This window comes from Cajanus cajan, chromosome 9 (assembly GCF_000230855.2).
Source record: "Cajanus cajan strain Asha chromosome 9, NIPB_CcT2T_4, whole genome shotgun sequence".
NCBI classification, from domain to species: domain Eukaryota; kingdom Viridiplantae; phylum Streptophyta; class Magnoliopsida; order Fabales; family Fabaceae; genus Cajanus; species Cajanus cajan.
This window is the reverse complement of record NC_138525.1, coordinates 25,992,465-26,006,651: the sequence shown is the minus strand read 5'-3', so window position 1 is coordinate 26,006,651 and position 14,187 is coordinate 25,992,465. Positions and strand designations below refer to the sequence as shown.

The window sequence follows — 14,187 nt, the reverse complement described above, 5'->3', positions numbered from 1 at the left end:
TGAAGTAGTGTCTTTAACAAACACGTCATATAAAAACAGTAAAAAAATAAACGACAAAGACGAAAAGAAAGATTACATGAACCAAAAGTTAAATAAAAAAAATTAAAGACAAAAAACGAACAGGAAAAAAACAATAAGCCTAGAAAATAATTTTTTTATTTAAATATTTTATATTTTGCTAGTGTTTTATTTATTTTGTAATATTTTAAGAGACTAGAAAAAAATCTAAAAAATAATAATAATCTAATGGTTGCAAATGGAAAAAAGTCACGGTTTGATTATCCAAACTCACCGAAACCGTTTCCGATTTTAACTTGTCAAACTTACTGATACATCTCACGCTAAACTTAAATAGCAAAATAACCGCAAGACAATGATGCTTATGCTTTTTCGAGATATCATAACTACGAATTTAGCTGTCATCCATACAGAGTAATCTTGATTTTTTATTTATTTAAATGATTTGGAAAATTCAGATTCAATTACTACAACCTCAAAATTATTTAGTGTCATTTTACATTCTTAAATACTCCTTTCTTCTGTAAACAAAAAAAAATAAAAATTAATAGCGAACCTAAATATAACTAATTATCTTATTTAATATTATCATCTATAAAATACCCTTAATTTAGTTGAAATTATATTTTCAATAACTCTTTAATGAAGGATAATATATGAAATAAAATTCTTTTTTTGATTGAAATTAACAAAATTAAATGACATTAACTAACTTTTCCCTAATTAGAATACAATTTAATTAATGTTGCTTAAAATTAGAGGCGGAAGTAATAATAGAACATGTTAATACTACTTGTTTCAAGATTAATTTCTTTAATAAATGAATGATGTCAAATTTAAAATATCCCTAGTAAGATGCCCATTAATAAACCACCCGAATAAAGAAAATGCAAATAAATACATTTACAAAGACATGACAATTGCCAAATAGTGAAAATGGAACTAACCTCAGATTGTATATATTCCTGTGACCCATTTACATGAAATCATACGCTTTAACTCCCAATGTCAATAGCAAACAGCTTATGGCCATGATGAGCGTCCCTTGAACAATCAGCCGCATCACTATGCCTCTTATCGGCCAACTTACAGTTCCAACAAGAAAAAGAAAATAAATCAACAAAAATGATATGGAATGGATGACCTCAATCAACATCCTTCCATAGAAAAAACTTTACAAGTACCAAGTGTGCATGTGTAAAAGGGGCTTCTGATGATTTCTTTTTCCTTTTGAAGACGAGCTTCTTGTTACGAGAGAGAAAAATACAGTTTATTGTATAGGAACTCACATTGCCTGTGCAGGCTTCATCTGTTTCATAAATAGGTGATGAGTTACCCACCATTACCTGTGCAGGGTCCACCAGTTATATAAATAGGTGATCAATTCTCTCTCTCTCTGTCTCTCTTAACTTGCCAGACGAGATTATCCAGTTCTCAAGGAAAATGAGAGGATCCAGATTGTATATTTATAAACTTGACTAAACTGAGGTATTTGTGAGGCCATTATCAGTGCGTTGTTGGCTAGCATCTTCTACAGAAACTGATCCTGTTAAGTTCTCACCAACATCACTCTTGCAAAGAGGGCACAATGCATTTATCTTCAACCATTTATCGACACAGTCTTTGTGGAAAAGATGAGAGCAAGGCAATTCTCTCAACTCGTCGTTATTTTCATACTTTGCCAGGCAGATGCAGCAAACCTGTTGACAACCACAGAAAGTACCAACATTCCCAATCATAATCATCACATAAACAAAGGAACAATATCCTGGTTACAATGAGAAAGGCATATTGTGCTATAGGGTCTTTTAACACTTTCCACAGCATAAATTAAATAATAGTCTTATTAAGCACAACCTCACCAAATCAAACTTCTTTTACATGATGCCATGAATCATGAATGATACATCTCCAATAAAATTTCAAGATACTATGGAAAAAAAATAGTTTTAGACACAAGCTATCCAATCTCCTAAAGCAACAAAATAAGCACTACCATACCAAGAAGCCTACAAGCTTAAATCTATTCCAACATAGCCCAAACAGAGAAGTTTGATTAGATATAAGTACTACAATACCTAGAAAATCTTTCACATAACTGGACGGAGTGTAAGTTGACAATGACAGTGTTAGATATAGTTTTATCTTATAGTTTTTTATCTTATGGGCCTAGGCCCACTGCTTTGTATTTAAACACATCTTTTGCTTTGCAATACACAAGGAATATGTTCTCTCCATTCACCATTACTCTCAACATGGTATCTAAAGCCTATCCTTGACTTTCCGGTGGACCCACTGTTCAACGGTGCCCGAAAAACGTGTCTCATTCCGTTTTCCGGCTATCCACTCAGTCGTGTCTCTTTCCGACAATTTTTCCTATTTTTTTAGGGTTTTTCTTCGCTGCCGCCGCCACCTTTCCGGCTGGCGACCCCCCCACCCAACTCGCCTTCCTCCGATGAACCCAACGCCACCGGTCGCGCGGCAAACGGAGGCCGCACGCGCCCCCACGCGCCGCTTCCGTGCTGGGCGTGTTTTCTCTCTCCTCTCCGTCAGCCGCCGCGCGTGGCGGCACGTCCGACGACTTTTCCGGCGGCGATCACCGGCGCCGGACTCGCCCCGACCTCCTCTACCCCGATCTACTATTTGTTTTGTGATCGGACCTCGTTTGTCACGAATCTCTTCCTTCTCGAGCCGTTTTTTTTTCTCTCTCCTGTTACAGCATCTATGGCTTCCTCTTCCGCTGATCGGCCTAACTCTGCTATTTTCACTAATTATGTCAATGTCTCTCTTTCCATTGACAAGTTAGATGGCACCAATTATGATACTTGGGCTTCGGATATCAAGCTTTGGCTTAAGGGACAGGATCACGTTGCTCACCTTACCCAGACAGCTGCTTCCGTTGATGAGAAGGATCATCCTCGTTGGTTGAAAATTGACGCTCAAATTTGTAGTGTCCTTAAGTCGACCATTCATCCCTCCCTAAAGCAAATTTTATGTGCCCATGAGACATGTGTCGGTGTATGGGAACAAGCCCGAGTGTTATACATCAATGATACTCAACGTCTCTATGGTGTGTGTCAAAATCTCCAGAATATCATCTCCCCACGACGCCTTGGTGGCTCCATGGCTGAGTATTTGGGCAAAGTTCATGGCCTCCTACATGACTTCAATGAACTTTTGCCTCCTGCTGACACTCCTGCCAAGGAACTAGAGCAACGCCAAACATTCTTTATGTTGATGGCATTGTATGGGCTTCCTGATGAGTACTCTTCCATTCGTGATCAGATTTTGGGATCTCCGACCGTGCCTACCTTGAACTCGACTTGGTCCACTCTGTTGCGTGTGCCTTGCAAGTTTCCCCCTGACATACCTTCTTCAGCTCCCACTGGCGACTCCTCTGCTTTGGTTTCTCAACGTGATGATCGTCAGCGTTCTCGCAAACCGGGCAAAAGTCGTCCCAAGTGTGATCACTGTCACAAACTGGGCCACACAATTGACCGTTGCTATGTCTTACATGGTCGTTCCCCTCGCCTACTACTGCTGTTGCCCACATTGCCTCTCCTGTCTCTACTGCATCTGGTGCTACCCCCTCTGATAGTTCTGGCTCTGGGCCCCCAGCTCTCTTCAATGACTTCCTTAAATGGTATGAAGAACGTCAAGCTTCCAATTCCACTGCTTCTGTTGCGCACACAGGCCCTTCGTTTGTTGGTCTCACTCACTCCACCTCTCTTGGCCCTTGGGTCCTAGATTCTGGTGCTACCGATCATATTTCTGGTAATCGGTCTCTTTTCTCATCTCTTTCTACCTCTACTTATTTACCCTCTATCACTATGGCTAATGGTTCTCGTGCCACATCTCATGGTGTTGGTACTGTCCATCTTTCTCCTTCTCTCTCCATTGACAATGTCCTTTGTCCCAGAGTCTCCCTTTAATTTATTATCCCTTAGTCGTCTTACTCGTTCTCTTGATTGCCTTATTTCTTTTACCAAAGATTCTGTTTTCTTACAGGACTGGAGTTCGGGACGGATGATTGGCACCGGATGTGAGTCTCATGGCCTTTATCACCTACGCACCTCTGCTCCTGTTGGTTTGGTGGCGGATTCCCCTTCCCTCATCCATGCTCAATTAGGTCATCCTAGCCTTGCCAAACTTCAACATCTTGTACCACGTCTGTCTAAGTTGTCTCATTTATCGTGTGAGTCGTGTCAGTTAGGCAAACATAGTCGTAGTTCCTTTTCTTCGAGTGTCCACAACCGAGCATCGTCTCCTTTTGCTTTAGTTCATTCTGATATTTGGGGGCCGAGTTGGGTCCCGTCCACTTTAGGATTTCAGTATTTTGTCACTTTTATTGATGATTACTCTCGATGTACTTGGCTATTTTTAATGAAATCTCGTTCCGAATTATTTTCCATATTTCAATCTTTTTATAATGAAATTCAAACTCAATTTGGTGTTTCTATTCGTACTTTTCGTAGTGATAATGCTCGTGAATACCTCTCTCACTCCTTTAAAGCCTTCATGGCTTCCCATGGCATTCTTCATCAGACTTCTTGTGCATATACCCCTCAACAAAATGGGGTGGCTGAGCGCAAAAAATAGACACCTAATTGAGACCACTCGCACCCTCTTACTTCATGGTCACGTTCCTCAACCTTTTTGGGGCGATGCTGTTCTCACTGCTTGCTATCTCATCAATCGAATGCCATCTTCTGTCCTCAACAACCAAATACCTCACTCTATTTTATTTCCCACTCAACCTCTCCACCCTCTACCTCCTCGCGTCTTTGGATCTACGTGTTTTGTCCATAATCACAGTCCTGGTCTTGACAAACTCTCCGCTCGATCTCATAAATGTGTCTTTTTAGGGTATCCTAGGTCTCAAAAAAGGTATAAATGTTTCTCACCCTCCCTTCGTCGCTACTTAATTTCAGCTGATGTCACCTTTCTTGAGTCTTCTCTCTACTTTTCATCTACTTCCTCTTCTCCTACACCTGTCCTTGCCCCTTCACCCTTACCTCTTGTCTTTGATACTCCTCCTGTGTCTGATGTGTCACCCGACCCACCACCTCAGCCTCCACTTCAAGTTTATCATCGTCGACAATGCTCCAGCCTTCCCATTGGACCCCCACCCGACTCTACTTCGGTGCCACCTCCTTCGTCTCCTCCGGCCCAACCACTTGAGTCTGACCTCCCTATTGCCCTTCGGAAAGGTAATCGTTCTACTCGTAATCCTTCCCCTCATTATATTACTCTGAGTTATCACCGATTATCCCCCTCCCAATATACTTGTCTCTCTTCTCTTTCCTCTGTGTCTATTCCTAAAAATGTAGGTGATGCCTTGGCCCACCCTGGTTGGAGACAAGTCATGCTTGATGAACTGTGTGCTCTTCAGAACAATGGTACTTGGGATCTTGTTTCTTTGCCTCCTGGGAAGTCTGTGGTTGGATGTCGATAGATCTTCACAGTCAAGGTTGGTCCTGATGACACCATTGATCGACTCAAAGCTCGTTTGGTCGCCAAAGGTTATACTCAAATTTTTGGATTAGACTATGGTGACACTTTCTCTCCTGTTGCCAAAATGACCTCTGTCAGATTATTCTTAGCCATGGCTGCTCTTCGCCGTTGGCCTCTCTATCAACTGGATGTTAAAAATGCCTTTCTTCATGGGGATTTGCTTGAGGAAATTTATATGGAGCAACCTCCTGGGTTTGTTGCTCAGGGGGAGTCTTCCGGTTTAGTATGTCGTCTCCGCAAATCACTTTATGATCTTAAGCAGTCTCCAAGGGCATGGTTTGGTAGATTCAGTACTGTAGTCCAACAGTTTGGGATGACTCGAAGCGAAGCTGATCATTCTGTCTTTTATCGACATTCCACTGCTGGGTGCATCTACTTGATAGTGTATGTTGATGATATTGTTCTTACTGGTAGTGATCATCATGGCATTTCTCAGATAAAACAACATCGTTGCCATCACTTTCAGACAAAAGACCTTGGTAAACTTAGGTATTTCTTGGGGATTGAGGTAGCGCAATCTACAAATGGAATTGTAATATCTCAAAGAAAGTATGCATTGGATATTTTAGAGGAAACTGGGCTAATGAATTCCAAGCCCGTTGATACACCTATGGATCCTAATGCTAAACTTCTACCTAGTCAGGGGGAGCCTTTCTCAGATCTTGAGAGGTACAGAAGACTGGTTGGGAAATTGAATTATCTTACGGTAACTCGTTCTGACATCTCTTTTGCGGTTAGTGTGGTGAGTCAATTTCTCAATTCTCCATGTGCAGGACATTGGAATGCAGTCATCCGCATTCTGAAGTATATCAAAGGTGCTCCAGGAAAAAGGTTTATTATATGGCTACAACAATCATACCCAAGTTGTGGGATACTCAGATGCAGATTGGGCAGGCTCTCCCTCTGACAGGAGATCCACCTCAGAAGCAGAATGTAGTGGCAAGATCTAGTGCAGAAGCAGAATGTAGTGGCAAGATCTAGTGCAGAAGCAGAATACCGTGCTATGGCCTCTGCTACGTGTGAGCTCATTTGGCTCAAACAGTTGCTTAAAGAACTGAGATTTGGCGAAGTTACACAGATGACTCTCATATGTGATAACCAAGCTGCCCTTCATATTGCCTCAAATCCAGTATTTCACGAGAGGACCAAACACATTGAAATAGATTGTCACTTCATTCGTGAGAAGATTTTATCTGGGGACATTACTACTCAGTTTGTTAACTCTACTGATCAGTTGGCAGATGTCTTCACCAAATCATTATGGGGTCCTAGGATTGATTATATTTGTAACAAGCTTGGTGCATATGATCTATATACACCAGCTTGAGGGGGAGTGTTAGATATAGTTTTATCTTATAGTTTTTTATCTTATGGGCCTAGGCCCACTGCTTTGTATTTAAACACATCTTTTGCTTTGCAATACACAAGGAATATGTTCTCTCCATTCACCATTACTCTCAACAGACAGCATGCCATGAAGTTGAGTAAATTACATCCTCTCCTAAGAGATGCTTAAAATATATTACTCTCCCCTCTATTTGAAAAATTACAATTCCCTCCCCAAACAGGCAGTTTTTTTCTGCAACTCAACATCGTTAACAGCTAGTTTGAATCCCTATAGTGTCAACAACTGTCAGGCTGCTCCTAAGGTGTTTTTTTCCAACACCAATGTGAATGTATCATCAGGCTGGTATCCTGATTCAAGAGCCTCACATCATGTGACCCCTGAACAGTTCAACTTCAAGCAATCCTCCCCTTATGAAGGACTAGATCAGTTGCTTGTTAATAATGGACAATGACTTTCTATAGCTTCTTTATGTTCAAATTAGTTTCCTCTACCTTTACCTAAAATTCAACTTGTCTTTCATAATTTGTTACATGTCCCTAACGTCACTAAAAGTCTTGTTAGTATAAATTTGCTAAATATAACAATGTATTTTTCAAGTTTCACCCTAAATTTATCTTGAGAAATGTCAGGGCACCAATGAAGTCCTTCTTCAAGTTGAACTTGGTTAAGATGGACTTTATAAATTCACAAATATTCAGATTCCTCATAAACAATGTAGCTTCCCTGATGTAAATGTTGTTCCAAATGTTTGGCATTGCAGATTAGGTCATCCTAATAGAGATAGACTTCGCATGTATTGCAAAATTATCACGTATCCAATTTCAATAAATGAGTTAGATTTTTGTTCCTCTTGCTATCTTGGTAAATCACATTGTTTACATTCAAGTATCTCTTTAACTAAATATATTGCTCCTTTGAATTTGATAATAAAGTTATCTTTGGGGATCTTCCCCATTTATATCCTTTGGTGGTTATAGTTATTATATAACTTTCCTAGATGCATTTTTCAAATATACTTGGTTGTTCCCTCTAAAAACCAAATCTAAAGCACTGAAAACTTCCCTGCAATTTAAAAGCATTGCTAAATTACAGTTTAATTGCAAGATAAAGGTCCTACAAATAGATTGGGGGGAGAGTTTAGACCCTTTTCTAATATGCTTCAACTATTTTGTATTTTACACAGAACTATATGCCCACATACACACCACAAGAATGGGGTTGTAGAGAGAAAGCTCAGACAAATAGTGGAACTAGGGCTCACTCTCCTAGCTCATGCTTCCCTCCCTCTTGAAATTTTGGGATCACGCCTTTTCCACAGCAACTTATCTCATTAACTGCTTCTCTCAACTTTGCCATACCACATGTTAGACTGTTTAATACCAAACCAGATTAAAATTAAATCTAAGTATTTGGCTGCACCTGTTTTCCCTTGTTGAGGTCATTCAACCAGTATAAAATGGAATATAGATCTCAAGAGTGTGTATTTCTTGGATATGCATCATCTTACAAATGATAACCACTTGGAGCAAAATAATCTTTTCCAAGGATGTCATTGTCAACGAAATCAGGTTTCCTTATCCTGTGTTATTTCCCACCCAAACACCTTTACCACAGTCTTTCATTTCAGTACCTCCCATTACCATCTTGCCTTCCCCCCATACACCACAAACAAATTCCAACACCTCCTATTACCATCTTGCCTTCCCCACAAACTAGGCCTATATCCTGTATAGCTTTAGTTTTATTTTTCTGCTTTGAGATGTTTAGGCCCAGGCTCTTGTCAGAGACCTACTGTATTGTATCTTTTCCTCATTTTGTTTGATTCTGTTAGAATTCAGTTATAATTGAATTATGTAATCACTTCCTATAAATAAATACTTGTTATCAAGTATTGTAATACATATAAGAAATATATTAGCTTCTTCTAAAAGCTTTCTCTCTCTCTCTCTCTGTTAGAATTCTAATAACCATTAGGTTTCTGCAATAATCATTCAAGAATCTCTTCCAATTTCTGGAGGTTATTCTTGCTTGCATATCTCAATCCCCCCAATACTATTGTCAATCTTCTTCTAATCATTTCATCAACATTTCAAAGGCTATTTCCACATCCAACAGGCGTGCTTCCACTCTTTAGTGAACCATGAGAGACTCCCAACATTTGGGAGCTCCTATAATCAAGGTTGTCAATCTCGAGAGTTTACATAATCTCGTGGAGGCTCTGTAAACTTGTATCGTAAACTCGCAAGAGTTTACTTAATATAAAAAATATGTTAAAAATACTTAGAAATAACATAATAACTACCATTCAACTTCATATTAAAGCAAAATAATAAATTGTAATGATAAAGTAGCAAAGTTTAGTAGCAATTTCACATAAGACACAACTCACAAGTTCTTAAAAATAAAATGACTAGTTGAATTTGATTCAGTCCCAAACATGATAAAGAACAAAGAAAAATGGGACTGGATAAAAAATATATTAGATAGAGAATAAAAAAGGGGAAAGAACACAGCTAAGCTAAGACCAAGAAGAACCTTTGTGTTGGTGGTTGATGCGACTCGCAAAAGAGCACGAATGCAACTCAGACAAAACGTCCGTGTAGAGAACGACGAGTGCGACTGCGACTCTCGAAGATCGACATGCGGAGGAGGAGAAGCGACGTGGCACAGATCCGAACGATGCACGAAGGAGCAGTGACGTGAATGAGAAAGACGCGCAGAGGAGAAGACAACGCGCAAAGGAGAGAAGAAAAGAATGAACGACGGGGGTAAGAAACCCTTAATGAATCGTGTATTTTGGGGTTTGGTAAACTCACGAATCTCATAGTAAACTCACGATTTCATACGAGATTACCCAAGTTTGCTCGAGTTTACTCAAAAACGAGTATTACCTCCGAGTTATCCCGTTTTGCTTCAGTAAACTCGTAATCTCGGACGATATTACGAGTTGTAACTCGAGATTGACAACCATGCCTATAATGATGAAAGTGAAACAAGTAAAGAATAGGATTTTATTGCAATTCTCTCTTGTTCGAGGATCTAAATTTTGATCCTATAGACAAAGTTCTGATGAGAATTCAAGTAGAAGTGTCTCTTCACTCATTTGCACCCCCCCCCCCCCCTCTTCTCGTAATCTGATATATCATGAACTCTCCATCTCCTTTCCATGCTCTTATTTCCCTCCTTTTCCCAACTACTACAATTGTAGGTCCCATTTCCCCTCCTTATACCAACTCATTCATTTAGAGTTTAATAAATACTTGACTACACTAATAGAAACTATCTCTGGCTTTATTCTTCTTTCTTTACCTCTATTTCACCCAAATACACTTAAGAGGGGGGTTTACTAACAATCATCACTCTAATTCAATTATATTTAAATGGACTAAAGTATAGCAAATTTTAATCTCTTAAGCAAGAGGAATGTTATTTATAAAAAAAAAATAGTTGGGTGGAGGGGCAGTGTAATTATGCATTTCTCAAAGGAGTGTAATTTACCTCAAGAATTTTAATTAAGTATCCTGAATATATATTTATAGAGATCAGATGGTACTTACCGCATCTTCTCCAGATATCACACGTTCTTTTTCAGTTCCTGCAGCCACAACTCCACCTTCAACAGCACCTGAGTTGCCTTCGCCATTTCTTTTATTTTTCTTCATCTTGAACTTGTAAGTTGGCAAAGCATTAATGGATTCAGAAGTTGCCCCTCTGTTTTGTGACATATCCTCTCTAACCCCAAGGATGGAAATTATACAAGGGAGACAACAGCAGATTGTTGAACAGAGAATGAAGGGCATAGCATAACCAATACAGCTAAATGCAAGAAACACTATACATAGCCTGCCAACAAAAATGAAGGACATGAAGTTTCAAAATTCTGAATAATCAGAAGATTAAATGTAAGAATGAATGGAAGTCTATACCTGTACAAGTTAGGAGCTTCCTCAGAAGATGAATGTCCCCCAAAGATCCATACATTTCCAACAACAAACCATACAGCAAAAAAGCAATCTAAAGATATTTTGAAGTATTCCACTAGTGTCTTCATTCTGTGGTGAAAGAATGAACAAGGGATTAGCAGCTTTATAACCATAAAACCATACAATAAAATTTTAAATCTTAATGAATAATAATAAACAGTGATATTGGAGTGAGTGGGGTCATGACAACAAGAACCACACAGGCAAAAGAATATTTAAATATTAAAATTCGATGTTTCCTTCATGTTTATACCAATTTTCAGAAGAAAAAAAAACCTTTAACTTCTTTCTTAACTATCACAGGTAAGACCAATCTCAAGAATTCTGTTCGCCAGTAATCAGTAATAGTATCACACCTTCAACTCAAATTGGATTAAAAACAGCTTACATTCTTTGAAAAAATAAAAGAGTGAAATGACTTGGTAGGCATTAAGTGAAAGTTGGCCACAGGTTTTTTTATTGAATATACCACTTGTTGTATTATGCAAGGAAATAGGATAGTCTTTATGGATGCTAAAATAAAATTTTCTATACGTGTGCATATGTCAGCGTGTATGTGTCTACCATAAAAATTTTGTTCTAAATGAATAAACATTAACTTAATATAACTCTAAAGACTAAAGCAACAATTTTGATACAATTTTATTCACCAGAATACACAATTAGTTGCAAAATTCAAACTTCTAATACACCAAAAACAGTGACACAATGCAAAACAATGTCAACAAGACCTTATTTTAATCAACAGTTGAAGGATGATTGAAACTTTAATATATGTTTTACACCAAACAGACAGAGATCATAGTGAGAGTCAAAGCAATAGTTCAAAGCAATCCATCGTTCTCATAGTTTGATTGGCTTGAAAGGGATGCAAGTCATGCAACACGAGAAAAAGACATGGAGGCACAGCAAGAACACTTAGTAATACCTTTTCTGGTTAAATAACCTTTGATCCTCATAGAATTTCAGATGAACAAAACTTAGATGCAGTACGTTAAGTGTTTTTAGTGTTGTTTTCCAGTCAAAATCATAGTTTAACCTCGGTAATCTTTATAATAAAGGTCTGCATTAAAGGTTAACATAGATTACCAAGGTAAAGCTCGAATTTTAATTGGAGATCAGCACCAAAAAACATTTAAGAAATTGTATCAAAGTTAAGTCCATTTTAGATTTCTAGTTTTAGTCCCTGTAAAAGAAAATTGCCCATTTTTAACCCCTTGTTTTAATCATCAATATTAGTCCCTGGGAGAGACTAAAAATGAGCAAAACAATTTACAAGTGTAAGAACCAGAAATTTGAAATTTTATAGGGATCAAAAAATTATTTAACTCTACTTTTTAATTGTTTTGGTTTTGTTACCAAAACAAGGGAAGGAAATAAAGTCCAAACTAGGCTTTCAGGATCAATATGTTCAAATTTCTTAATATATTCTACACTCATTTTTCAAATTTCTGTTTACAACCTAGGCTTTGAAACCAGTTTTCAAGAATGGTGAAGAGGGATGAGGAAATATTAAGCTCTGAGGAACTCACAATATAACTTTCATGAATTCACACTAAAGAAAAAGGGTTCCATTATAACATTGTAAAACAAATGACTGTAGTAACTAATTCACTACCTTCTATTCATCAATACTGAAGTTTGATTGCTTCGGGAGGACACAACAGCAGCCTGACCATCTTCGCCACCACCAGTTCTGGAACTGAAAAGAAGTGTCCCTGAAGGATCATTAATCCGAGGAGAAGTTTGCCGTGATTGAGATGAATCTTGCTCTCGCATATGGTTATGATGATAATACCGCCAATATAGCAAAGGGAGGGTAGCAGCACATCCAGAAGCATAACCAATGATCCATTGAAACAATGGTGTACGCGGATGCTCATGCCTTGACAAGGACAAAACAACGATAGATGCAACTATCTGGCTCACTAAGAGGACCAGCTCAATAGATATCCATAACCCCGAATGCACAGGACTCCTATTCCGCCGAGTATCCCCACGTCTTATGAACGAGGAATTCCTACTATTTGATCCATTAGATACACTAGTAGCTAAAATCGAAGGCTGAGAAAGAGGCATCCTTGCACCGCTCATTCTTTCTTCATGCTGCATTGCATCTCCACCATTAGAATGTCTATCAAGATATGAGGCAGACGATGTGGAAGCATCGGCACTCCCAGCTATTTCTATAACATGCTGACTGCCGTTTAAGCTCCCAGGCCGCTCCATCAGCAACGGCAAACGGCTAAGCGTCGTTCAAACCTTCAAGACACAGTTCTTGTGAGACAACAATAACATCCATACAACTCCACCAACAACAAAAATTACTACCAAGAAACCATAGATTAAGCCAGAAAAAACACACGCATTAATACACAACCTTTAAATACAATATCACTGAAAACAAACTCTTCTTGCACCAGCAAAACCAGGATGCTGCAAAATCAGCTCCAAAATCATACACAGTTCCCATCTTTCACTAATATTGATATTTATTAATTAAGATTTAAGAATTTAGATTTTAAACAACCTTGTTAAAAAATAATGCATACAGTTGCGTGCAAAGCGAGAAAGGAACATTCACCTAACCTAATTCCCGCAAGTGACTTAATCACACACGAAAAAACACCGATTAGAACCTGCAGAACAAGAAAATAACAAAAAGGATCGTTTCAAGGCGAGGAAATTGAAAACCTACGCAATTGAATTGGCGTGTTTGTGCAAGGAAACGACGGTGCGCGCGTGGTTCTCTGGAATTGAGCGATGAGGAAAAGGAAGGTAGGAGCGAAAGGGAGTACCTGAGAGAGTGAGGAAAGAAAGCGTGCTTCACTCTGCGAAGGAATCGGCGATTAAAAGAAGCGAAACGGAAGCGTTGACTCGAAGAATCGCGAGGCAAAGCGAGGCGCGACGAAAACGACAACGCGGAATGAGATGGAGAAACGCATCGGGAGTGAGGGAAGGAGCGAAAGAAACGACAGAGGAAAGGGAAACGGCGTCGTATGGGGTTTGGGGGATTGTGACGGAGGGAAAGAGGAACGGGGTCGCAATCACACAAAGGCTGTCATGCACACTTCCGTTGCTTCCTTGCGGTGTTACTTCGCAGTATCTTCTTTTCCTCTTTATTACTATTTTTTTTTTTCCTTCTTGGAAAATGGTGACGGGGAAAGGCATAAAAGTAAGAACTATTTAGTTAATTTATTAAATTAAATTAATATAGAGTATTATAAATACTTGGGGACAATTTTTGCACTGGTAGTAGTTTTTATCGTATTCGAATATCGACTCTAATAAGATTGCAAAATTGGAAAATATTTATTGAGTCGA

At 38.8% G+C, this 14,187-nt stretch overlaps 1 protein-coding gene across 5 annotated transcripts; it reads right to left on the bottom strand.

Moving 5' to 3' along the window:
* Nucleotides 1-938: 938 nt before the first annotated feature.
* LOC109788834 (E3 ubiquitin-protein ligase At1g12760) lies at nucleotides 939-13,982 on the bottom strand. 5 transcript variants are annotated; one of them, XM_020347668.3, is made up of 6 exons: nucleotides 13,662-13,982; nucleotides 13,448-13,502; nucleotides 12,482-13,125; nucleotides 10,807-10,932; nucleotides 10,438-10,723; nucleotides 939-1,718 (listed from the first exon to the last, which is right to left on the bottom strand). In XM_020347668.3, exons 3-6 carry the CDS (start codon nucleotides 13,090-13,092, stop codon nucleotides 1,497-1,499), a joined length of 1,245 nt encoding a protein of 414 aa, XP_020203257.1. In that variant the 5' UTR covers nucleotides 13,093-13,125; nucleotides 13,448-13,502; nucleotides 13,662-13,982; the 3' UTR covers nucleotides 939-1,496. The 5 variants fall into 5 exon arrangements, with proteins under 5 accessions (XP_020203257.1, XP_020203253.1, XP_020203254.1 ...); XM_020347664.3 differs by having other exon boundaries at nucleotides 13,453-13,502; XM_020347665.3 differs by lacking the exon at nucleotides 13,448-13,502 and having other exon boundaries at nucleotides 13,562-13,982.
* Between the last annotated feature and the right edge of the window lie 205 nt (nucleotides 13,983-14,187).

Bases quoted from the DNA above. Each gene is read 5' to 3' on its own strand.
- LOC109788834 (XM_020347665.3), bottom strand. From the start codon at position 13,092: ATGGAGCGGCCTGGGAGCTTAAACGGCAGTCAGCATGTTATAGAAATA. The intron at 10,933-12,481 runs GTAGTGAATTAG...CTTTCACCACAG, and splicing joins TCAGTATTGATGAATAGAAG to AATGAAGACACTAGTGGAAT. The intron at 1,719-10,437 runs GTAAGTACCATC...GGTTGTCAACAG, and splicing joins TGATATCTGGAGAAGATGCG to GTTTGCTGCATCTGCCTGGC.